Here is a 25,488-nt window from a genome sequence, read left to right as displayed (position 1 = left end):
ATGGTAGCAATTTCGTCAATAATGCATCGTTTGGTAAAAGGGAGGATCTAAAAAGAAATTATGCTTGGAGTATTGAAATACGATCTTTCATGTTAGGTAAATTTGTTAGGTGTAACATTACTTTGGTTGAGGTGAAAGGACGTCCACGAAGTACATACATACAGTCCGGGAAACTAGGTTGGGCCAATAAAAAAATAATTGGGTCATTCAAAAATTAAATTGGGACAATAGCAGGAAAATTGGGACAGAGATGTAATTAAAGAGTAATTTAATTAAAGTAAAGACCATTTTGCGCACGTAGTGACTATGAATACATTGTTTTGCCCTGGCCAGTTCTGAGTGTTATTTTGTATGAAAAAAAAAACCTCTTGTAAGAAAAGAGAAAAATGTATAAAAGTAAAGAGAAACAAAATCAGTAAAAAAAATATTTGAACTACTACTACTACTACTATGATTGATTTAACCAATTCACCAGTTTAACGCCAGAAATGATGAGTTCAGGAGGTGGTTTGTTGTGGAGGATATAGTCCAATTCGTGGAATATTCGGTATACTACCGGCTAATGAACGGACCAAATGCAGGAAACTTTGGGATGGCGTTTTTTTTTTTTTTTTTTTGTCATCAAGCTAGTCATTAATATCTAATTCTGTGCTTTATTCAAAAACTATGACTTTCTTATAAGATCAACTTAATAAAAAAAAAAGAAGATACATTTATATAATTGTCACCTCTAGGCTTGATATTTCTCTTTTATTTTTACAATGATACACATAGGGTAAATTGACTATAGCAGTATAATGACCCCTTTCTACATGTACTTTTTATCAAGTAATTTGGAAACAAGTTCCCTTTGATGCTCTATATTTAAAGCCTACAGTTATTTTCCTTCTTACGATTGTTTTTTTTTTTTTTTTTTTTTTTTTTTTTTTTTTTTTTTTTTTTTTTTTTTGCCTCTTTTTTCTAAAAAGTCATCACAACCCTTAGTTCCATAACCATAATACTAAACATAGTATGTGAGATAACATATAAATGTTTTTTTAGCATGTAATTTCAATTTGATAGGGATTTATTACAGTTAATAAAAGAAAAGCCTAATACATAACTTTTTTTATTTTTTTTTCTCTTCTATTTAGGCTTTACTTGAATAAACCTATTTTATCATAGCATCTTGCTTCTTTACATGATAAGTATATTAGAAGCCTTTTTTTTTAACTGCTTTTAAATTTTGGTTTATCCCAACTAGACTAGTACTAATGTCACACTACTTACGACCAACAATATGTTAAAAACTATTTTTGGGTTTCAGCCAAAATTTTATATAAAATACATGCATAAATTTACACTTCAACTTTTGGAAATATTTTCATCATTTCCTCACACACACATACACACACGCACACACGCACACACTTTTCTTTTTTTTTTTTTTTCTTTTTTTTATATTATTATTAACACATTCAAATATACAATGTCACATCCTCATTCAGCATTGCAAATCTATCAGTTTTTATTTACTTTACATGAAAACTGTTCTAAAGAAACATTTAGTGCTTTACTTCTTTCCTTCAAGACACCCCGTTTTACAAGTGTGATGACGTTAATTGGACGATGGACACCGACATTAGCAGCGCAAGCCCCTCAAGTCGTAAATGACTTTCAACAGCTAATTACAAGTGCAGCTCGTAGCCAAGACTATGATCAGCTTTTGATGCGTGTTGCTGATCATTATTGGGTCATTTACCGAGTTTCTTGTTTTCTAGAAAACGACCTTCAGTTTGAATTATTTGTTCGATGTCTTTGTCTTGATAGTACGACTCCTGTCAGTAAAAAGGAAGTCAAGGAGACCCTCTTACAGTTCTTATGTCAGCTTCCTATTGACTCACGAGATTATGTAGGAGAAATCTTGAGTGATGACCATCATGGCTATTTGACGCGCGAAGATGTCTTGAAAATAAATAAAGAAGAAGGACAGATGTCTGGCTATTATGAAGGTTTTCTGGATTTGGATCGAGTGTATGAAATTATGAATGATCCAAACTTGTTTGATCAATTTATGGCCATCATTCAAACAAATACAGCAAGACAAATACCTTGGTCGCAGACGATTCAAGAAATATATGAATTAACAGTTCAAAAGGGAATTTGGGATCAGTTAGCACCTTTACTTCAACAAGTTTATGTGAATACAGGTAAGGAATAATGAAATATGACTTTTTATTTTAATCATAATCATATAAATCTATATAATAGATACAACGGAATATTCATCTTATGAAGATTATGTGCAGAAAAACTTTTTAGATGACGGTGGCCAGGCTTATTTGGACGAAGAAATTAAACGTGTTCAAGTTGAACACATGATGAGTAAATTAAGTATGTAATTGATACATAGGCTTGTTTTTTTATTATTTCTTTCGTTTTTTTTTTTTTTTTCATTCCCCCTTCCATGTAAATATGAAAATAATAAAACTATCTAATATTTATGCTTGGTATATTTTGTATATGTACTTTATGATTATAAAAATAACTATTCATGATATAATAACAGATACGCTATTTCCAGCTCTCTCTTCTTGAGGTAAATCAATGACTATTTTACGAGAAAATGGATGAAAGTTGTCGTTATGAAATCCTTTTTGCTTTATAACAGTAATGGTAACCTTTTTTAATAATTGAGTAGGATCAGATACAGTAAGAATATAAGAATCCCGGTTGTCATTATTCCTCCCTTTAGAGATTGTAAAAAAGGTCAATATAGCTTCATCAGATATTACTGTCAAACCCCATGGACTGACAAATGAGGCTGCTGTCCAAAATGCGAATGCCATCGTCTTATCCTTTACATAATAGGCACCACGTACTCTTCCTTTACTATCATCATCTTGAGTAGCAAATTGGATTAAAGATTCATGATTTGTTTCTAATTTTTTATCTGTATTCAATTGAGCTATGTAACTGGTTACAGCATGATGATCATTACTATCACTACTACTACTACTGTTAGAAAGTAAATGTTCTAAAGTAGCTGTAAAAAGTCGTTGAGTTGCCTTTCCTTCAGAGATACCTATTTTTGACCAATCATTGACATCATGACTTGAGGTATGTACTTTTAATAAGAATGCGTTATTTTTATCGTTTTGAGTTGAATTAGGATGTTCAAGGATGGTGTATAATATACGATTATGCCATATATTTGCATACTTTGTATTTGTATTGTTATCAATGATAGAAGAGGGTCGTATTTCAGAGGACCTCCCACTGTGTATGAGAACTTCTTCTGATAAGAGTCGTTCTCCGTTTATGTATACATCACCTTTTAAATTAGATTGATCAAGAGTAGTCATGATAGGTGATGAGGTGTTCTTTGAATGAATGGGTCCTACCTGAACAGCATAAAGACCTGGGAAGAAATAAAAGGTCTTTTCCCATTTTAAATGACCCGTCATAGGATTCATATATTGCATTACTGCCATACCACCTTGAATAGAATACCCTAAAGAAGGATGATTGGGTGTCACGGATCCAACAAAGGTCGTATTACCATAGTATTGTGTCATATTACAACCAAACGGCGTCGCATCATAATCTACAGTTGTTCCAGGGATAAGATTCCAATCCCAAGCAGCAAAGACATCCTCATACTCATCACCATCCAAATAAGTGAATAAGGAGCCATCACTCAAATGAAACCCAAAAGGATTTTGGTTATTATTGCATTCAGAATTAGATGTTCTTTTAGAGAATGATTTGAGAGTTGTAACGTGATCAGGACTACGATGAACAAGATAGTCTGAAGTATAAAAACTACGTGTGCCATTCAATTTGCCTTGTTGTTGTCCTACCGAAGATTGATTCTTCATGATTGTAGCTGCATGAGAAAGCCTTTGTACTACGTCATGTATAACACTTGCGTTAGACCATCCTGTAGTTGCTTGTTCGATTCGAGTCAAATTCAACGCCACTCCCCCACTCGCCTGCCTATCATTCACCGGAAATGATACCATACGACCAATTACACTATATTCCCAAAATAAATTTGACATGATATTATTATTATTATTTCTATTATTAGCGACGATCATCCATTCTGTACCATTGATTAAAGTCAAGAATGAAGTTTGTGAATCCAAAGGGGGAGCAAAGGAGGTATTTGAGGTTTGAATGTATACAACAACTACTGAGTTGATAAAATCTTTCCCATAATTTCCAGTATAGAGTTGAGAATGATGCTGGAGATAGGATCCATCTACTTTAACGCCATCTACACCTGTTGCAAGTGTAATCGTGGTTTGACTATAGAAATGATTCAATGCATCTCTTACTATTGTTTCATTATTTGTTAACAGGCCTAGATTAAGTAAAGTAGTTGCTGAATCAAGCATATTGGCGCCTGTCATAGGTCCAATACCAAGCACATAGGTATCAATTCTGTTATAAACTCGTAGCATAACGAGTTGGCAATTCTTTAGCTGAGCTGATGTAAGGTTAAATTTGAGTAATAAACATGTGTTTGAAATTAATTTTGGCATTAAAATCATCTATTATGTTATATTTGTAAGTTATATAGATGTTATATTCTTTGTATAATGAACAATCTATTACCTGACCAAACCAATTTGTATTCCAAAATCCAGGCGTACCACATGGACAAGTGCTGTTTAATAATCCACCTTCATCTAGGCATGTATCTGGTATATAGTTATTGTCAAACCAAAAATCTATTGCTTGTGAAATCACTGGAAATAATGGACTATTATTGATGTTCTCTAAATCAGTATGAAGTTGGCTAGCCATTGTAACTAATAATGATATATATATATATATACATATTTTTTTTAACAATGGTCAATTTTATACTCGTACAATATAATATAATATACCAATTCGAATAAAATGCTGTTGAGCAGGCCAATTAGCTCGTCTAGCAAGACAGCCACTTGTATAGTCAACATCAGTCCAAGTACCGTTTTTAACATTAAAAGTACTCAACCTACAAATATATGTTACTTATAGATTAATATTTACATTCTATATATAATCATATTACCAAAGGGGTATTTGCTCAAAATTATTGCTATAATCTTGAATAATAAAATCTAATTTTCGATTATATAATATCTGCAGCTCTTCAGGAGAAGCAGAACAAGAATAAAATAAAGACCCCCATATAAAAAAAAATACGATAGAGTAGTAGTGATGCATTCAATATAATAGCCAAAAGATACTTAAGCAAAAGAAATGAAATTATAGGAAATAGCTCACAGTCATTATTATTTAAAGGGAGGGGGGGAAACAAAGGGGAAAATCTGCAGAAACCCAAGTACAAATTCAACAAGGTTGGTAATACATTTTTAAGAAAATACAAGTCCACTTTTTGTGTGTGTATTGAGAATTAATATGGAGTTTCCTTTTTCTCTCCCTTCTCTCTCCCTCTCTTTTTGGACAAAAATCAAAAATAGCATATTGGTCTTATTACACAACTATCTTCCATATATACAACAGAATCAAAAAAAAAAAAAAAAAAAAAAAAAAAAAAAAAAACGCTCTTCAATTCATTCATAATTGTAAACAAAAGTTTTAATGCACATTAACAATTAAATACTGTGATTGCAGACATTACATTAATAAAGCACCAGGCTCCTGAGGTAAAAGATAGACAATGCCATAACTTGCACCCGCAGCAATTGCACCAATAAATAAAGTTTGAATAGCACCCCAAACAGCACCATGAGGGTTCACTAGTCTACTTTTAATATACCCAAATATGAGTAGTGTTAATGATGTAACAGCCACTGAAACATATAATGCATGTAAGGAATTATCAAAAAAACAATAAGGTAATAGTGGAATTAATCCGCCTATAAAATAAGATAAGCCGATAGTTAAAGCTGAAATCTAATTATTATGTGTTAATAAAGATAAGCAGTTATTTGGAATACTACACATTACCCAACTACGATGAGGATCAGGCATTTCAAGATTTAATTCAAATTTCATCATAAAATCAACAAACTTTTTAGGGTTACTTTTTAACTTTTCAATTAAAGGTTGAATTGTTTCTCGATCTAAACCATAAGGTTCGAGTATATCTACTATTTCCTCTTCTTCATCTTGAGAACACTCGATTACTTCACGCTCTTCACGAAGACGTTCAGTACGATAATGCTCCATTTCAGAACGAGCAGCTAAATAACCACCTAATCCCATTGATATTGCCCCACTTCAAAAAAAAAAAATAAGCCATGACTACCTCTTTAGCACGATTATATACATATAAATATATATAAGTATACCTAACAAGTTCTATATACATATAATATATATATATAATATGAGTACATGTTTATAGGAGTATGTATGATTACAAACCTGCAGCACCGCCATAAATAACAATCTTTGAGCTTCCAAGAGAAGAAAGTCCAGCAGCCAAAGCGAATGGAACAGTTAAACCATCTAATAGAATAGATAATTTAATTTTTTCGTAGTCTCATTGTATTCATATCATAATAATAATACCAGAAAGGCCAATAATTGCATCTCTAACAATTTCTGCAGATTCAAAATGCTGTTCTAAATGCTGATAAGGTGCATATTCATGAGAAGGCCGACGTCGAAGTTTATTTAAAATTGCAGACATGTCAATTTTTTTTGTGTACAAAAAAGAAATAAATAAAAAGAATAATAATAATAAAATTTACTTCATAAATCAAAAAGAATGACTCGGTAATGTTACACAATTTGCATAAATTAAATCCAGTAGCTCGTTTTTGTTTCTGTCTTATTTCATTGACAACATTATGAAATCAACCAATAGAATCCTTCCTCTTCTTTGCATATATACACATATTTTATTACAATTAAGAATTATGCAGCAGCAAAGAAGAAGATTATTCTATGAATAAAAGACATATTGATCTTAATTTGTTAGTATGATGATACTATTTCAAATTCAAAGACTTCCAGTTCTCATACAACAAAGCAATATTCCAACTACTACACACACATATTTTATTATATTTTAAAACAGTAAAATACATATATAGAAAAAGGTAAGCATACTCTACTACAAAATCACTTGCCTCAATTTCCCAGCTATATAAAATAAAAGCTGACAGTGTACATGAAATTTATTTATTTTTATTATAATTCTTACTATGGTAATAAAACAAACTCTGATTGGATAACTAGCTATCCAGAAAAAATTATTACTTTTTTTTTTTTTTTTTTTTTTTTTTTTTTTTTTTTTGGTTGTTGTGTTAAATAAGGTTTAATAATGTTTGCTGCATATCATAAAGTTTTGATTAAAAGGCCAATATTGGTTCAAAGTATATCAACGGGTATGTGTTGACTATACATTTACTATAACATCAGTTCTAAAATAGTAGAGTCTATTCTAAATTTCATTTCTATTGTGTAATAAATAGCTGCTTTATTTGGTGCAGGTAATAGATATATTAAAAAAAGAAAAAAAGAAAAAAGATGACTCTTTAATAATTAACAAAAGAATAATAGGAGATGTAATTGCTCAGCAATTAGTTGAAAAAAAAGGATGGAAAAGTCATGATTACATGCGAACAATGAGAATGTCCGCTTTTGGTGGTCTATTTGCTGGACCTATTTTAAGTCATTGGTATCGTTATGTCGATAAAAAAGTCAATATGAGAAACAACAAAGCTTTTCAAGGTATACATACAAATCAAACTAAATTCATTCCTACTATTTATAATGGATTTTTAGGACTTGTAATAAAAGTAATGCTAGACCAATTTTTATTTGCTCCATTTTTTATAGCTGGTAAAATTATAAGTATTATCCTTCCCAAATGATGACTGATTCATCTATAAAAGCATTTTTTACTGGACAAGGATTATTCGAAGGCAAATCATTCAATCAAATTAAAGAAAAATTATCTAATGGATATAAACCTGCTTTAATTGGAAATTATAAGGTAAATAATAAATTTGTAGAGTAGTGTCCATCATTCTGCTTGTTTAATAAAATAAAAAAATAATAAAATAAAATAATAGATTTGGCCTGCAGTTCAGTTTATCAACTTTTATTTTACACCACTAAATTATAGACTATTAGTAACAAATACAGTTGCTTTGGGTTGGAATGCTTATCTTTCTACTGTTAATAATCGTGACTTACTTATAAAGAACTAGGCATTTCTGCAATGCCTGTACCATTAATTTCAGGTACACCCACATTGATCGTTTTATATTTTATAATTCCTCTTGTTTTAACCTACACAATATAATATGAATCATTAAAAATACATACAAAGGTCTATTTTATCATCATTTTACCTTTCCTCCTAATAATCCTATACTATAACCACTAGGCGCTGATAAACCTTTTAATGCTAATTCAGCTGTACTCGAATCTACAAGACGTTTAAAACGTCCTTCACACATAGGACAAGAATATTTAGCATCTTCATCATCACATAATAGTTGATATCTTTCAGGTGTTAAAGTTTCATCACATTCTGTATGAATCCAATGATCACAGGTATCGCAGGCTACCATTTCATTATCTTCATCTTCATTATTTCCTTCCTCTGAGTACGTTTTAAGACAAACAGGACAGAATCTATTTTCTTTAAAATTATCATGACATTTAGGGCAATAAGTAGCTAAATAGACTGGATATTTATATCTTTCACTTTTCGGTGCAGTAGCATGTATATAAGGTGATTCTTCTGCCATAACATGTTCATCACAACTATGACAATTAGCACATAAAGGACAAAGCCATGATCCTTCTGGTACACGTTCTACTTTAGGGTTACAACTATAATAATAAAAAGGATTAGAATGATAAAATGTAACTTTATAACAATATATAATTTACCATCCTGTATGCCATCCTCGGTCACAACCATCACAAATCATTAAAGTGGATTCATCACCTGCACTTTTACATACACAACATATTTTACATTCAGGACAAGACCATGGATATGATTCTATTGCTGCTACTTGTCTTGGTGTCGTTAAATTAGCACAAATTGGATGATATTTTCTTGTACATTTTGAACATTTTACTAGAGTGAAATCATCTATAACATGCTCTTCTGGTGAACTAAAGAGTGTTTCAGCTGCTTTTAATTCATGACATTCTGCACATTTATTATCTGAATATACAATTGCCTATGAATAATGATAAATGTTAATAAATTTCCTATTTATATGAATGTATTGTTTTTTTCTTAAAAAAAAAAAATTACAGGTGGTAATCCCTTTGCAAAATCAGACATTTGTTTAGGAGGTGTATGTAATTGACATTTTTCTTCAGGGCGTTGTACAGGACGTCTACACACTTGATTCCCTGAAAGTAATGTACCACATATAGGTGTTTCTGGTATAGCCTATTTTTTTATATACATAAAAAATAATAAATATGGATATACATATAATAAGGTAAATTTTTATTACATTTGTAGGTGGTGGTCTATTAGGCGACAGCGTCATCAATTGAGGTTGTTGTAATGGTGGTTGTAATGTTGGTTGTGGCTGAGATTGTGGTTGTGGTTGTGGTTGTGATTGTGATTGTAGCTGTGGCTGTGGCTGTAGTTGTGGTTGTGGTTGTGGTTGTGGTAGTATAGATGAAAAGTTTTGTGGCGCTCTACCCATAGAGGGTGGCATTGGGGGTTGATTTTGTGGATTAGTATATTGATTCACAGTTTGGTAAACAAGACTTAAATAATATTGCTGAGCTGTTAATGATTGTGCTGTATCGACTAATTGTGTTGGATCAGGTATCTTTGGAATTGGGAAATTAAATCTAGTTTGATACCTTTCATATAAAACAATTATTATGTTTGAGCGCTTTTTATTTATTTCATCCTTTAATACTTACATTGAAAACCCTGCCTGAAACTGTCCTTCCATTAAAGCTAACGGGTAATTATTATCATCTTCTTCTTTGAAGAATCTGGTATTGGAATCACTCTTCAAGACATATTTTGCTTCCTTCTTTCCTTCTTGATCGTCAGGCAGTAATTTAAGTATTGCTTCTACATCATAATCTAATACATCTTTGCCTATTCCACGATAAAGAGGAGCATTATATGGATTAGCTATTCTTTTAAATTCAATCATAGGCTCATGTGAATTATTCTTATTTTTTTTAGAAAATTCAAAGTGGCATGCAGTAGACTGGAATGATGAAGGAACTTGATTTACATTTGAATGAATATCATAAAATACTGGTTTTTCTATACGTCTTTCGTTTAATTGAGCATTAAATCCTCTTGTTGCTAGTGCTGCATGATGCATCCACGTTTGCTTATTTAAAGGCATCTTTGTGGAATATCCTTCTGATCTAGCTGTCTTTCCTATTAATGACTGTCGACTCATGTCTTCATATTCTCTATCATTTTCTTCTTCATTTTGCTCTTTTTCTTTTCTTTTCTTTTCCTCTATACTATTCTCATTCCCGTCTGTTACTGCCCTTTTACGATTAATATGGAATGAATTGGATTGTTCTTCATCTTGTTGTTCTTCAGATTCTGTTTCAAAATAATCGTCTTTGATAGGTTGTCCTCTTTTAATAATTCTATGTCCAAAACATTTAAAGACAGAACGTGCTGTAACAACGGCTACATCTCGATTTTTAAAATAATTAACAAGTAAACCCATATCAACAAGAATCTTTTTTTCGTCTTCACTAATACGAATACGTTTTAAAGTAGGGTGTTTTTGGAAGAAAAGATAACTGTCACGATATCCTAATTCTTTAGTTGGATCCATGGCTAACATCAATACTTGATCACCGTGATCAGGTAATGTAAACGTAGGGACTTTAAATTCACGATCTACAAAAGTTTCGTTGAATAGATTTTTATGAGATAAGCATTCTATATTGTAAACAATACATCTTTTTTTTTTTTCATTCCTATTTTTACCTCCTAATAATATTCCATTAGAATCAATTTTTGTTTCACCTGCTTCATCAACATCAGATTCGTATACATCATTATCAATATCAATATTTTCAGATGAAGTAGGGCTTCTATCGCGTCTACGTTTCGTGTCTGAATCTTCATAAGTATGAGATGCAGCAGGACGTCCTCTTTTTCTAGGTAATTCTATCTCAGGTCTATTAATTGTCTTTCGATCATTATTAGTAGCGATCCTAGAACTTAGTTTCCTTGTAGGGGCAGGCGCTGCTGATGTTGGTGGTCTACCTCTTTTACGTTTTATAATGATTTCTATAATCAAAAGATGGTGATGAAAAGTTAGCTTTAAGAATTAAAAAAATGACACTATAATATTTAATGAATATTTATATATATTTAAAGTAACCTTTAGGAGACATTGTAATCTATTTAAAAATAAATAAATAAAATAATATAAAGCGTGAATATGTGTAGAACTTTAAGCTCTTTTTTTTTTTTTTTTTTTTTTTTTAGAAAAAAAAATGTAAATCTACCTGAATCCAACGTCACGTTGAAAATCAGCAAATCAAAGCAAATCTTATTTCTACAAATATAGAGAATTATTCAAGAACAAAGAATAAGACAAAAACAAATATAAAAAATGAGTACATATAAGATTATACCAAATATACAAAGAATCAAGAGTTGCTGGTTTTTTAATTATTCTCTTTGCGTTAATCTAGTATTAAATTTCGAAAAGATATATCATTAAAACGAAAGAAATACATTACTATTATTTACTTCAAAATAATGTGAATTACAAGAGGCAAATTTCTTCTTTGAAAGGCCTTACTGATTCAAATGATCTTTAAACGTGTACTATAAATGAGTGAAAAGAAAAAAAAAGACAATGTATCTAAACGTTCTTTTCTACGCGTATCTGCTTTTGTTATTATTAATGGCATATTATTTTTTAAACAAATTTATATTTGTTACAATATCTAATGCTTCAACATATAAATAATACACGAAACATAGTATACTTTCCCTTTTTTTTTTTAATGCAGAATATACTTGATGCTATCATGATCATTCATGTTTCTATTGTTTAAATACTTGTACACTTAAAAGTCTAAAATAATGTGTCTCGCACCAATCAAACTGCCTTCTTTATAAAAACTACCGTTAACATGACACAATACATGATCTAATCAGGTTTTATTAAACTTATTTTTCCTATTTTTGGGTTTATAATCAGTTGGCACTATTTGACTCATTTGAGGTACAATATACACACACAAAACCATTTAATATTACCGTTTTGATATATAACTGATGAATCTGATACACAAAGTTTATGAAATGCCATTGCGTTGTATATCATGTATATATCCTATACATAAAACAAAAAGAAAATGTTTTTCTTTGAATAAGCAATGAAATGCAGAAGAAAAAAGAGAGAGAGAGAGAAAAAAAAAAGGATCAATCGTTTTTCTTTTTCTCATGAAAAAATTGTTTTATCACGATCTAAAAGGCGCTAATCGGTTATATGAGTGCTTCACGATTCTACTTTGTAAGAAAAGAAAAAGGGGAAAATAAATATAATCAAATCAAAGATGAAATAATTTCTTTTTCTCTTCTTTTCTTCTGTTTTGTACTGCAAGTGATGAACAGAGGTATAAACATATATTTATGTATATGTATAATTATTGCTCTTTTTTAATGTCTAAAAGTCATCATGCTGACTCTTTATTATTATTATTATTATTATTATTATTATGTAGGAAGATAGTAGGATCCAGTCTGGCCTTCGCTAGATGGCTATAAGAAGCCTAATAAGTGAAAGTTTTTTGTAATAGATATTAACATTTATGCAAAATATATTGTTTTTTTTTTTCGAAAGATAAGATGTATTACTCGGTAATATATAGTCTTGGAAATTTTGAAACCTAGTCATGAGACTTTTCATGATCTGTTCTATTGTTACTGAAGGAAAGTCTCTATACTCTTTTCCCAAACCAATGCTGGAACTCTTTATTAAACTTAGCTGGGCTTTCAACTTTTGTTCTGAATTAATCAAGTTGATTACCTACTTGTTCTGACCTTTTCTTTTTTCGATATTCATTGTACCAGTTGTAAGTAGTAATAGGATGAGCGATATTTAACTCTTTAATCGCCTTTATCTGATATTAAATCCTTTTCGTATATTAAAAAAAAAGTAATTTTTATATCATCAGTATATATATTGTCTGATCCTTTTAGTAGATCTTTCTTAGAAACCAAAGTTCTCTTTTTTCTACTTTATAGTACTACGCTCAAGAGATTTGATATGCAGGCATCAATCAAAGTTTGTAACGTCTTCAAGAGCGCATTTCTCCTCATCCACAGGTTCATTGCAGAACTCATCAACAATATCCTATTTTCCGTTTATGGTAGTAAGTTAAAAAAAACTTATCATTATTATAAGTGTGCTAATTGTTTAATATTATCTAAGCTATTTTTATTATTATTTCAGCTGATTTCAAATTTAAAAAAAAAAAATATGAATATACAAATATCAAAACTTGGCAAGTCGTTATTTTAAAACCGGATTGCAAATACCAAGTAAAGTTCACATACAATAGTTTAAATACTATCTTCAAAAAAGCTTATCTCTGTTATTCCTCGGCACACATGAAATTAACGCGTTTATTCATTTTTTTCTATAAAAATTTATACAATAAAATGATTGATATGAATACATGCTTTAATCTATTGTTTACAGTCGGAACTATTATATAAGAATTAATAAGCTAACTGTTCAACATAGATTTTATTTTGCCAAGCATTTCTAGAATAAAAGAAGTGAATGATTTAACCAACTCTTTTTTATACATTCTTCTTTTTTCTTAAAAAAAAAGGAAGGGCAATACTATAGCTTAAATAGATCTTTTATTAAATTAATGCTTTATTTAAAAGAAAAAAAAATTGATTTATTAAATACAAATGAAGTTCGTTATTATGTATATCAAATTATAATGAGTGGCGTATACAATAAAATGAAACCAGCTAGTAATATTTTTTTTTATTGAATAGTCTAGCCGCTGCTGCTATTTATAATTAAACCTCCGGATAAGCCCTTTTTTTTTTTTTTAAATCATGACATTTATATTTGTATACATATTTTTTTTATTTTTTTTTCTTCTGCTTTTTTTGAACTTATCCATATTTAGTATTAACTTTATGAGTTCACCAGAAGTATCTAAAAATTCTTCATGTCCTACAGAGCCTGGGTTATCTACATCAGGTGGATTGTAAGTCTAAATAGATAAAGCATGATTACGAGATATGCTAACACTAGTATCCTAGTGATCCAGGTTTAGATTGGGCATATGTAAGAGAATATCCTAAAGATAACTGGCATGTTATAGGCTGGATGGCTTGCTTAGCTCTTTTATTTATAACCTGGATTGTATCGATTACAACAGTGACAAAGCATTTAAAAAATTATTAGTAAGTTTATAAAAATATCAAGAGTAACAGCAATATTTTTTTAAAAATAAAATAAAATAACTAATATATTACATTAGTGAGCCGCAACTACAGAGACATAAATTAAGAGTTTTATTGTTTCCTCCAGTATATGCAACATTAGCTTGGTTTTCATATTTAAGATATGATTATGCAACCACCATTATGTTTTTCGCTACTGTATTTGAAGCATTCGCTGTATATAATCTTTATTTTTCTTTGCAAGCTTATCTAAAACCATACAGAATAGAAGCTGGTAACTTGAAAGAAGCTAAGGATATAAAAATTATGTTTATTATAAAACGTCACTTGTAAAAATATATATACATATTATATATTTATTATTATTATTTGTATTAACTATATTCCTCGTGATTATTATTCTTTACAATAGAAACTCAATGTGGGGAATGCATTATCGCATAATTACAGATATTCTTGTACTTCAATATCCTATATGGTAAGACGAGGGGGAAAAAAAAATAAAAATTACTAAAATTAAACATATTATACTAATTTGTAAATAATTTAGGTCCCTTATTGATTCCTTTATTTCAATTTTTGCTGAATTAAGAGGCCGTTACTGTGATGGAAGTTATAGTTTCAAAGGAGCTTATGTATATTTGACAATTATCAATTTTTACTCTCTCTCTATTATTCTTACAGCTCTATTCACTTATTTAGATGTATTTAGTCGAGAATGGAAAAGAGGTCGTATTCCTGCTCATGGCATGTTTTGGTGCGTTAAGGGCCCCATCATGATTATCTTTTATATAGGTGACGTACTTTTGACTATTCTCACAACATGTAATGTGATTAAGGGGACAGATGGCACACATGGCAGCATTGCATGGCCTGCAGATGCTGTTAAGAATGGTCTTTATGTAATTGTTATATGCGTTGTGATGTTCTTTGATAGTTTCCTGATGCTTCGATTCTTTGGTCCTAAAGATAATATTGCTAATGCAGTCAAAATGGGCCAAACGAAGAAGATGTCTTACTTTAGAGCATTTATAGATGCATACATTGCTTATATCCCTGAATTCCTTCTTAATGTCTTATGTTGTGGTGCTGATTCATTCCGATTGATGAGAAAGCGTAAGGCCTTAAAGAAAAAAAGGGAACAGCAATTAGAACATCAACAGTTTTCAGATCCAAATAATTTCAATAATAACTTGACAGAGCATTTATTGGACAATCCTATGTCAGTACAGAATGAAGACCCTAACTATAAAATGGAAGCAGTTAATATACCGCAACATACATCCTCTGCTACTATGATATATAATTCTAACAACAACAACAATAATAATCATTCTACCATTCCATCTTCAATACCTTCAAGTACTGATCTTTACAGACCGCTACAGCCAGAGTCAGGAATACAGATGGATATCTATCCTCAGCCTGGATATATGTCTTCCAAACCTTAGACTACATGATCATTCAAGGCATTTGCTTTTTAGTTTCTAGTTTTATTTTATTTTATTTTATTTTATTTTATTTTATTTTATTTTATTTTATTTTATTTTATTTTATTTTATTTTATTTTATTTTATTTTATTTTATTTTATTTTATTTTACTATTCAAGTATAAATTATATATTTCTATATCAACTACTGTCCTATTATATAATAAAGTAAACCTATTCATCAGTCCTTAGTACAGAGTTATGTATAATTCAATTATGGGTTTCTTTACATTATAGTATACTTGAAAAAAAAAATGCCTATCCATAATTAAATTTTAAACTTGTCTGGTTTATCTTGACATGAGTTTAAAAATACTACTTTCCATTTATACTAGTAATAATGTGACCTAGCATATAGTACACAGGTAATGCAGTAGATCATAACTTTCTACATTAATTATCTATTTTGAATAGTTCTATGTCTCTTCATAGAGGATGAACAAGATTACAAAACTCTACATATTAATTCTGCCATTTTTATTTTATTTTGAATTAGCTGGTCACGAGTTTATTTTTATTTATATTACAACATAGACTTTTCCTTAAGCTGCAAATATATTTGTTCTTGAGTTTTATAAAAAAAAAAAAAAAAAAAAAAAAAAAAAAAAAAAAAAAGTATTAAAAGATAATATAGCGCAACAAACAAATGATAGGAACGCGTATTTTGAAATCATGACTAATAAATTATGTTTTCTTTTTTTTTTTTTTTTTTTTTTTTTTTTTTTTTTTTTTTTTTTTTTAGTTATAAATAATCTTCATGGAAAAAATGGATAAGTTCGCTAGAAACTAAAAATATATATTTGCCATTGCATGCTGCTGATGGTTATATTCGCAAGAAGAAGAAAGATCTTAATTTGTGAAAAAGTCCAACAACAATAAAAAAAATAAATACAATTCAAATTTCTTTAAAAGACTTTAATATTCTAAAACCATTAACTACTACAAGACTATACTATACCATATATTGTTGATCCTAGTCAAAAGGATATATATTTTTATCTTATCATGATAAAAGATAGTACTGTGTAATCATCAATATCTGAATACTACTTTACACATTAAGTTGTTAGGTATTGAACATAAAAGAAAAACTACATACTAACGAGATTGAAATATATATATAGATATTATCAGCAAGGATCGTGTCAATGGAGTAATGTTATATCATCCCAACTCAGTATAGGATATAATATGTTAGATGCTCTGTATTTTAATGTTTACAACTTGGAAAAGATTCGAATAAAAATAGAACAATTATTTAAACTCCCAGCAGAGACGTTTGATAATAGTGTTGCTTATTTTACTCAATAGAACTGATATGTATACTATCCAAAAGAGATAAATTATGATAACGTGGCCATGTATTATCAAAATAAATTAATTTAAGGTAATTAGCACTATTATTATCAATAGAGCTATAATTTGATTTACTACAGTTTATAAAGAAAGCTATCCTACAAGATATGAAGAAGGTCAATATTTCAAGTTACCTCTGGTTGTTATTAGAGATGACCTTTTTTTTTTTTTTTTATAATGCCAGTCTTCATAATTTTAAGATAAGCGATGATATTTCTATTTACTAGGCAAAATATTATTTGGAACAAAGATGCCATAGTTGCAAATATATATATATATCTATGTCTCGTCTTGCCTATGCAATATAAAAAGATCTTCATCTCTCTATAAGTCAGAGCACCACTTCAAACATAGTTATTTCTCTCCTACACGGAGACAGCCTAATTAGGATTTCTATAGAGTAAACAAACGAATGTTGTATGTATTTTCTTCTATTGTTTCACAAGTCAGGAGATAAAATTAGGATCTTTATTCATTTAATTTTATTTTATTTCTTTCTCTTTTATATATAAACATGACATCAAAAAGAATTAGTCTTGGAAGCCATTTTTTAAGTAGTAGAAAAAAAGGAGACTTGGAAGATTTGTTCACTAGTTTTGATAAAGATAAAGATGGGAAAATATCCCACACAGAATTGGAAGAAGTATTGCATTCAGCGGGGGTCGATAGCTCACCATTTTCATCCATGGTAAACATCTACTTTTACCCGCAAACAGAAAATAAAAAAAAAAAGATAAAAAATAAAAAAAAAGAGGAATAAATGTTCTATTTTTAAAATAAAAAGTTTAATAAAAAAGGATCAGGTCATAGAGGTAATGAAGAAAACCAAGCTGAAGATGAAAGTATAGATTTCAAAGAGTTTGCGAAAATCATGAGACCTACTTTATCGGATCCTCATCGTCTTACCTCAAAACAGTTAGAATTGAAAGAGGCTTTTAAGGCCTTCGATAAAGATGGTGATGGTTTCATTAATGAAATTGAGCTTCAAGCTATGATGGAGAAGTTGGGAGATAAAATAAGTCTTGAAGAAGCACGTGAGTTAATTAAGGATATTGACTTGGACAATGACGGTGCAGTTAATTTTACAGAATTTTGTACTATGATGGGAGTGCAACAACCAAATACAACCACTACTAAAAAAAGAAAAGAGTGCACACATCATCAGCATAAGTCCTCCATTAGAAGGTTCTTTTGTAGCCACAAATCTGAGCAATGAAAAAGGAAAAAAGAAAAAGTTTGTTTTCTATATTTGGCAGTTTTTATAACGGAGATTAAAATATTATTCAAACAAAAAAAAAAAACAAAAAAACAAAAAGTATTTGTTGTGAATAAAGTTAAATTTTTCTAAACAGAAAATTACAAATTAAAAAGATAGAAAGTTGTCACCTATCAACAGACGTATTACAAAGAATTTGTTGCCGCGGCCCTGTATTAATTACTGCTGTAATAAAGTACAGTACCAGAAAAAAAAAAGATATTTATTATGAGAAAATATATAAGGGACATTTTATGATTACTCTTCTTCTTCCTTTTTTTTTCCCCCTTCTCTTTTTCTACTTGCTTAATAACATGTATATTTTTTAATTTCTATTTTATCAGAAATGATGACTACATTGAAAGAAAAGAATTATTATCAGCTTGGCCTTTCAAAGGAAGAATTAAATACTTTATATGAAGCCTTTCAATTATATGATACAAATAAAAAGGGATTTATTGAGCTGAAACAATTTACTGATATTCTTATTCAACTTGGCATCTCAAATGAGCAACTTTTACATATCATTCAATTTGCTACTATAAATCATGATAATAAAATTGATTTTAATGTATTTGTCTTAGCTATGCTTTATTATTTACCATCTAGTAATAACACGCTTACAGAAGAAGAAGAAATAATGGCATGTTTTCAATATTTTGACCAAGATCAAGATGGTAGAATTAGTCTAAAAGAATTAGAACAAGTTATGACAAGATTAGGAACACATTTAACTACAAAAGAGCTTAAAGAAATGATGTCTGTTGGAGATATCAACAAAGATGGCTTTATTGATTTTAATGAATTTAAACAATTGTTACCCCCAATCTAATATTTATACCCTAACCCTACCCTTTCCCTTTTTCCTATTTACTATCTATTTACTTTCTTTCTACTAAAACTAACTACTTTGTATTATTATTTTAATAAACAATATTATTATTCTCTTCCCGCCTTTATTAATATCAGAGAAAAAAAAAAGGATCGTCCAATATCATGTGTAGTTAATGTGTAACAGTTATACACATTCATAATACAATTTGTTAATTGATCTAAAAGTAGTTAATAAAGCTTCTTTCTTGAGGTGATAAACAGGCATATAGCTTATTTATATTAAGAATATGATTAATCCTACTACTCTATATATGCAATGAAAGATATAATACATAAAATAAAGTTACATATAACAAATAAATAACAGGTTTTATTTAAATCTTACCAAATACACTCATATTCACAACTATAATACCTCTTTTATTAATACTTTAAATACACGTAATTCTTAATTTATTACGCTGATATTCTTAATATATATTCTATCATGTTCTTTCATATACTCGCCCTCTTCCATCTCTCTCTTTCTCTCTTTCTCTCTCCCCCTTTTTTTTTTTCTGAAGAAGCTATAATTTAAACTTATACCGAATAATAAAATAGTTTTCTGACAAATAACATGCTAGAAGAGTGTTTTTGTCGAATTTGAAGGATAAATTCCTATTTTCTATCACTTGTATTTAATAGACTCTATTATTCTAGAAGTTCATTAGGTTTCTTCTCTTTTTTCTACACATTTTGTCTGATTCTCCTGTGAATTAAATGCTGATTGATTCATAATAGATAGAAAGAAAATTCATAGGGGAAAGAGAATGATAAGCTAATTGTTCCAAAAAAAAAAAGGGATTTTCCCTTTTTTAATTTTTTTTTCTAATTTTATTTCGTGTATTACAAAATATAATAGAGTGTCTCTATGTTCATTAATTATAACATTCTCGTTTTTTTTTAATATATCTATTTCTTCCTTTTCTTTTTCTTTTCTTTTTCTTTATTTTTTTCTTTTTTTTTTAAGTTATAAAAGAAAAGCTAGATGTCCATAAGGAAACAATCTCCTTATGGCCCATTTGTAGAACGAGTTTTTTTACCAGCATTTCGTATTAGTGTCTTATTTTTAGCTTTATTAGCCATTATAATTAGTAGCTGGTTAGAGACAAATGATTCGATCGAAAGTTGTGCCTTTAGGAATACAATGTCATTTCATCAAGTTCATCTTTATCGAAATATCAGTAGTAATTTAACTATACCTGACTCTGTTTCTTTTGGTTTATGGAAATCATGTTATTTTTATGCTTTAAATTGTACCTGTTCTTCAACTAATTTGAAATATCAACCAGGTTATACATATAACATGTAATCATGATATCATCCTATTAATTAATTATTATTATAGATATACCGACTATTCTTCAAATAGCATCTTCTCAGCATAATGCAGTTCAACCTGTCATGACAAAATCTTCATTTGTCAAAATTATCCCGCTTTTATTAGCTACTACCTTACTTGGTATAGCTTTCTTAATCGGGATTCTTAAGGCAAATCATCATCAACAAGGAAAATATGTATTTCGAAAATTGATAGTCGGACTCTTATTTGTAGCTCTCGTTCTAATCGTTACTTCCTTTGGCTGGACATACGATCAATATGCTAAAGCCATTCATCAGGCTTGTACAGACTCGAGTAATTCAATCAATTGTGCTAAATATTCAATTGGAATTGAAGTCATCATCTTTGGTATTACCATAGGCCTTACCTTTATCAGCTTGATCTTCTGGTTTATCGCCTCTCATATTTTCAACGACAACCCTACAGAAGAAGAAGAAGAAAAGGATTCTACTCAATTTTTTAATCAAAAGAGACAAACACTATCTTCGCCCTCATTTTCTAATCACGATGATAGAAGATTATCACCTCCAACTACAGAGGATCAAAATGAACTGGCTGTTTGGAACGATATAGCTATGTTTGATAGCAGAGGACATGATCATGATACATATTACGATGGCTATTATAGTTCAATAAAACCGTATGATCGTCATTTAGGCCTTAAAGAAAAGATATCATTATCTCCTCCTCCTCCTCCTCCTCCTCCGCTTGCTACCACAAATTTTCAAAATAATATGCCATATAATAGATTATCAAAATCTAATAAGAAACCTTTTACAGATCATCGTCACTTTCCTCCTCCTCCTCCTTCTTCTTCTTCTGCGGCTACAACAAACCAACATCGTCGTAGTAAACCCGTATCGACAAGAAAAGAAAGTCATGATTCTACATTCACATTTGGTGAAAATAACAGAAGAAAATCAAGTGTTACACCCATGTCAGGCTTAATTGAGCTAGTTCCTTGTAATAATAATAATAACAGTCAAAAATATGACAGTAACGGGAATAGGACACCAACAGATATCTCTTCTCCTCATCCCTTCCAATCATCAATAAATGCTAGTAACGAAATGATAGCCAGAAATTCATTTTGTATGACACCTTATTACGATGATAATTTGAATAGATCGAATTCTTCTGCATCCGGAGATAGTACTCATTATTTCCAGGCTCATAATAATAATACTGCAATGATCTCTAGAGGAACTTTCAACCAGCCATCCTATGAAGCACCCGTTGCATTCAATATGTCACCACAAGGTATCGAACATCCTTTAAATAAGAAAATCATTACAGATAAACGAATACAAAACTACTTTCAAAAGCGTTAGCCTATTTTTGATATTTACATGTTATATATAATACTTTTTTATTATTACTATCTTATACTATTTATTTATTTATTCACTATCACCATCTTCATGATCATTTCTATACTTTAATAATAATAATAATAATAATAATAAATTCTTCCTTTATCAATTATAGAGTATTCATTATCTTATTTAAAATCGATCTATTAATTAATTAAATAGCAGCAGGAGTAAGAAGACATATTAAATTACATACATTCATTTCTCCACATATAACTTAATGAATATACATATATAAACATGTATACATATATAAAGTTCCCTTTATAAACTACAAAAAAAAAAACTATAGAATAGAATTTATTAATTTACTTTCTTTGCTTTTGAGAAAGGAAATCAGAAAACTCTTGATAAGGAGCTTTAATAAATTCAGTCTCTTCCCAAAGATCGGGAGTTAAGAAGCCATAGGTATTACCAATAGCAGCGAAGGTAGCCTTAACAAAGTTACCGAGGGTGCGAGTGGAACCACGAGAGGTGGTATAACAGTCAGTAATACCAGCCAATTGAAGGACACGCTTAGCAGTGGGGGAGGCAACAATACCAGTACCACGAGGAGCAGGAACTAAACGAGCCATAACTGAACCACAACGGCCGCTGACCTTGCAAGGAACAGTGTGAGGTTCACCAAGATTAGTACCCCAATAACCACGACGAACAGGGATGATGGAGAGCTTAGCAAGGATGATACCACCACGAATGGCAGTAGCAACTTCCTTGGCACACTTGACACCCAAACCAACATGACCATTTTCATCACCAATGACAACAAAGGCCTTGAAACGAGTACGTTGACCAGCGGTAGTTTGCTTCTGAACAGGCATAATCTTCATAACTTGATCGGTGAGTTTAGGAAGGAAGTAGTCGACAATTTGGTATTCCTTGATGGGCAAAGAGAACAAATAAATTTCTTCAATTGACTTGATCTTGCCTGCTTTAACGAGACGACCGAGCTTAGTGACAGGAACCCATTCATTCTTGTCTTCTCCACGACGTCCACGTCCACGGGCACCACCACGTCCACGTCCACGACCACGTCCAAAACCACCACGTCCTAATAAAACAAACACTCATCATCAGTCATTGTGTCCTTTCGTTTTTTATTCTTTACAAGAAAAAAAACTTACTATTATCGGCCGGTGCAGAATCAGCCATTTGCTAATGCATCATGTGAAGAAAAAAAAAATTAATTCATGTCATCAAAAACAAAAAAAAGTAAGAATTCAATATCTTTTTTTTTTCAAGTCTTCCATCCATCCATAATGATTTCTTTTATAAATAAATCCATTCCTCTTTTCTTTTTCTTTACACTTACATAAAATTATAATGAATTTAAAGAATTCAAAGAGGAGGATTCATTAGTTTGCATACTTGGACTGCATTGAAATATGATTTGGCAGCCTTTTTTTTTTTTTTTCATAGCTCAATTACTACATTCAGACATGCAAACATTGTCCGGGCCGCGTAGTTATTATTATTATGTAATAATTAAATAATATAGTTGATTTATTTCTTTTTTGTGAAAAGCTGTACGTTATAATTCTTACATAAGCGTTCAAGAGAATAAAAATTATATCTTTCAAAGCTCCAGTCTTTAAGATGAAGGCTTGAGATATTTGGACACAAGTTAAATAAGTGACAATAGTGATCAAGATCCAACGCACTATTCTCTATATACAGAGTATTTAAAGATAAATATTGCTTGTCTACTGTCTTCTCATGATGGTTAAATTTATGTTGATAATATCGACAATCCAATGACAGTTCTACAAGTTGAGGAAAATGCTCAAAGATTGTTAATAGATCCTGAAAGAAGGAACGGGAAACATGATATTCAAAGCATTGAAGCTCCATTTTTAATCTGAGACGAGTTGTGAAAAGACAGAGAGGAGTTGCGATGATAGCTGTCAAGATGTCTACTTCATCCTGATAATCATTTTTTAGTCTTTTCAATAATACAAACTCATAGTTGAATTCATGAACTATCTTTTGCTCCTTTGCCTTTCTTGCTCTTATTGCTGTCCTTGATTGGAAGCAGCTTTTTGGCCCCAAAAATTCAACAAAAGCAGATGAATAACTCAGGAACGAGCAATTGACTGAGATACATGTTTTATTACTTTTGTTTAGCTTTGCATTGTATTCATTCACGATACAAGATGTAAAATACCGAATAAAATCAAAACTAGTAGTAAATTGTTCGAATCTTATCTTAAGCTGCTCTATAGACATTCTTGTATCTTTAATCAAGTCAAATAGAGAGTTTACAGTAGCCATTGATTCTTCTCTTGACAAGGTACGCTTATCTGACATTACGCCTGGTATATATGGATCAAAGAGATTCAAAGAAAGCGTATGTAGATTATTATAATATAGTTTGATGATTGGAAACCAAGCAGATTGAGGGCCAAGGATATCACATTGTAATGATTCAAGTTTATTTTTATTATCAGATCCATTGATCTTCGTTGACTGGATTGCCTGATGATGATTATCTGCTAGTAGTTTTATGTTTGTATCCAATTGAAGATGTTTAAGTAAAGGAGCAGATCTATGTATCTTTGTCAACATGTCTTCATTTAGAGTTAATTGCAAACTTCCGTTAATAACAAGATATTGTAGATGAGGTAGACGTGCTAACAAGGTGCATATATCATAAATATTAGTAAATCCAGATAGACTTAGATCTGTAAGTCTATCCTCAAGTTGATAACATACATTTAAACATACAGGATTTCCATTATTGATAAAAGGAATTTTATGTAATCGTTTCCAATAATGACTAAAATCTAACTTATTTAGAATCTCCCATTGAGAATCATTATCAAACAAAAATTCATTTAGGTTCATACAGTTACGAGCTAATACGGTAAGCTCAGCTGACGTCAAACAGAATTGCCTACATCTTTGTAATCTGTATAGTTCTATTTTTTTGACATGCTTGCCTGGTATTTGGTCATCATGTGCAATTATGTTTAGAAATGATCGAAATGACCATAATGTATTAATTCTAATGTCAGTATAAAGAGATTCGAAAGCAGGCTGATACCATTTTTTACATACAAAAAGACAGGCTAATTTATCTCTTTTTGTTTCCAGTTGAGAAAATATATTTAATAAGATTTCAAAAGGTAAAGAAATCATAATAGTTGATATAAAAGAGAAATTAGTTACATTTTATAGCCATTTCTTCTAGAGAGTGGCTTTTTTTTTTAATTGATCATAATCTTGCATAATGCATAAATGTGGACTTTCTTTTTGGATCTTTTTTTTTTTTTTTTTTTTTTTTTTTTTTTTTTTTTGCCTATGATTATCAAAGTATTATAAGCAAAACATAGGTTTTCACATTATGGAAGACTAGGAGTATAGGTTGAAGGTGTCAACTTGAAAAAAAAAAAATTCGCGCTATTTTGACTCGTTTTATGATT

General features: G+C 30.1%; 10 protein-coding genes across 10 annotated transcripts; 6 read left to right on the top strand and 4 right to left on the bottom strand.

Moving 5' to 3' along the window:
• Nucleotides 1-1,420: 1,420 nt before the first annotated feature.
• BX663DRAFT_517763 (uncharacterized protein) lies at nt 1,421-2,446 on the top strand. Its single transcript, XM_051528761.1, has 2 exons — nt 1,421-2,189; nt 2,251-2,446. Exons 1-2 carry the CDS (start codon nt 1,469-1,471, stop codon nt 2,379-2,381), a joined length of 852 nt encoding a protein of 283 aa, XP_051380454.1. The 5' UTR covers nt 1,421-1,468; the 3' UTR covers nt 2,382-2,446.
• Nucleotides 2,426-5,221, bottom strand: BX663DRAFT_517755 (chondroitin AC/alginate lyase). The gene is made up of 6 exons (XM_051528760.1): nt 5,048-5,221; nt 4,881-4,990; nt 4,603-4,799; nt 2,682-4,538; nt 2,547-2,579; nt 2,426-2,487 (listed from the first exon to the last, which is right to left on the bottom strand). Exons 1-6 carry the CDS (start codon nt 5,200-5,202, stop codon nt 2,470-2,472), a joined length of 2,370 nt encoding a protein of 789 aa, XP_051380453.1. The 5' UTR covers nt 5,203-5,221; the 3' UTR covers nt 2,426-2,469.
• A 304-nt stretch (nt 5,222-5,525) lies between these two features.
• BX663DRAFT_517742 (Ccc1 family) lies at nt 5,526-6,650 on the bottom strand. Its single transcript, XM_051528759.1, has 5 exons — nt 6,517-6,650; nt 6,370-6,453; nt 6,294-6,303; nt 5,950-6,220; nt 5,526-5,895 (listed from the first exon to the last, which is right to left on the bottom strand). The coding sequence occupies exons 1-5, from the start codon at nt 6,635-6,637 to the stop codon at nt 5,617-5,619; spliced, it is 765 nt and encodes a 254-aa protein (XP_051380452.1). The 5' UTR covers nt 6,638-6,650; the 3' UTR covers nt 5,526-5,616.
• A 605-nt stretch (nt 6,651-7,255) lies between these two features.
• BX663DRAFT_517740 (uncharacterized protein) lies at nt 7,256-8,066 on the top strand. Its single transcript, XM_051528758.1, has 4 exons — nt 7,256-7,337; nt 7,425-7,442; nt 7,513-7,683; nt 7,792-8,066. The coding sequence occupies exons 1-4, from the start codon at nt 7,274-7,276 to the stop codon at nt 7,824-7,826; spliced, it is 288 nt and encodes a 95-aa protein (XP_051380451.1). The 5' UTR covers nt 7,256-7,273; the 3' UTR covers nt 7,827-8,066.
• On the bottom strand, nt 8,023-11,057 carry BX663DRAFT_157951 (chromatin remodelling complex Rsc7/Swp82 subunit-domain-containing protein). The gene is made up of 7 exons (XM_051521628.1): nt 10,913-11,057; nt 9,865-10,822; nt 9,441-9,789; nt 9,233-9,373; nt 8,857-9,155; nt 8,152-8,796; nt 8,023-8,069 (listed from the first exon to the last, which is right to left on the bottom strand). The coding sequence occupies exons 2-6, from the start codon at nt 10,764-10,766 to the stop codon at nt 8,301-8,303; spliced, it is 2,187 nt and encodes a 728-aa protein (XP_051380450.1). The 5' UTR covers nt 10,767-10,822; nt 10,913-11,057; the 3' UTR covers nt 8,023-8,069; nt 8,152-8,300.
• A 2,990-nt stretch (nt 11,058-14,047) lies between these two features.
• On the top strand, nt 14,048-15,916 carry BX663DRAFT_517726 (organic solute transporter Ostalpha-domain-containing protein). Its single transcript, XM_051528757.1, has 5 exons — nt 14,048-14,178; nt 14,234-14,377; nt 14,455-14,706; nt 14,790-14,855; nt 14,928-15,916. The coding sequence occupies exons 1-5, from the start codon at nt 14,108-14,110 to the stop codon at nt 15,826-15,828; spliced, it is 1,434 nt and encodes a 477-aa protein (XP_051380449.1). The 5' UTR covers nt 14,048-14,107; the 3' UTR covers nt 15,829-15,916.
• A 1,768-nt stretch (nt 15,917-17,684) lies between these two features.
• BX663DRAFT_517715 (uncharacterized protein) lies at nt 17,685-18,746 on the top strand. Its single transcript, XM_051528756.1, has 2 exons — nt 17,685-17,911; nt 18,008-18,746. Exons 1-2 carry the CDS (start codon nt 17,738-17,740, stop codon nt 18,437-18,439), a joined length of 606 nt encoding a protein of 201 aa, XP_051380448.1. The 5' UTR covers nt 17,685-17,737; the 3' UTR covers nt 18,440-18,746.
• A 4-nt stretch (nt 18,747-18,750) lies between these two features.
• Nucleotides 18,751-19,455, top strand: BX663DRAFT_517712 (uncharacterized protein). Its single transcript, XM_051528755.1, has one exon. It carries the CDS (start codon nt 18,825-18,827, stop codon nt 19,308-19,310), a length of 486 nt encoding a protein of 161 aa, XP_051380447.1. The 5' UTR covers nt 18,751-18,824; the 3' UTR covers nt 19,311-19,455.
• Nucleotides 19,456-20,273: 818 nt separating this feature from the next.
• On the top strand, nt 20,274-22,309 carry BX663DRAFT_517711 (uncharacterized protein). The gene is made up of 3 exons (XM_051528754.1): nt 20,274-20,641; nt 20,698-22,193; nt 22,263-22,309. Exons 1-2 carry the CDS (start codon nt 20,340-20,342, stop codon nt 22,022-22,024), a joined length of 1,629 nt encoding a protein of 542 aa, XP_051380446.1. The 5' UTR covers nt 20,274-20,339; the 3' UTR covers nt 22,025-22,193; nt 22,263-22,309.
• On the bottom strand, nt 22,215-23,432 carry BX663DRAFT_157729 (40S ribosomal protein S2). Its single transcript, XM_051521627.1, has 2 exons — nt 23,191-23,432; nt 22,215-23,117 (listed from the first exon to the last, which is right to left on the bottom strand). The coding sequence occupies exons 1-2, from the start codon at nt 23,216-23,218 to the stop codon at nt 22,375-22,377; spliced, it is 771 nt and encodes a 256-aa protein (XP_051380445.1). The 5' UTR covers nt 23,219-23,432; the 3' UTR covers nt 22,215-22,374.
• Nucleotides 23,433-25,488: the final 2,056 nt, after the last annotated feature.

Source organism: Cokeromyces recurvatus, assembly GCF_025118155.1.
Source record: "Cokeromyces recurvatus strain NRRL 2243 chromosome Unknown BX663scaffold_23, whole genome shotgun sequence".
NCBI lineage: Eukaryota > Fungi > Mucoromycota > Mucoromycetes > Mucorales > Mucoraceae > Cokeromyces > Cokeromyces recurvatus.
The sequence above is the reverse complement of the archived record's forward strand: the minus strand, read 5'-3'. Positions and strand labels throughout refer to the sequence as shown.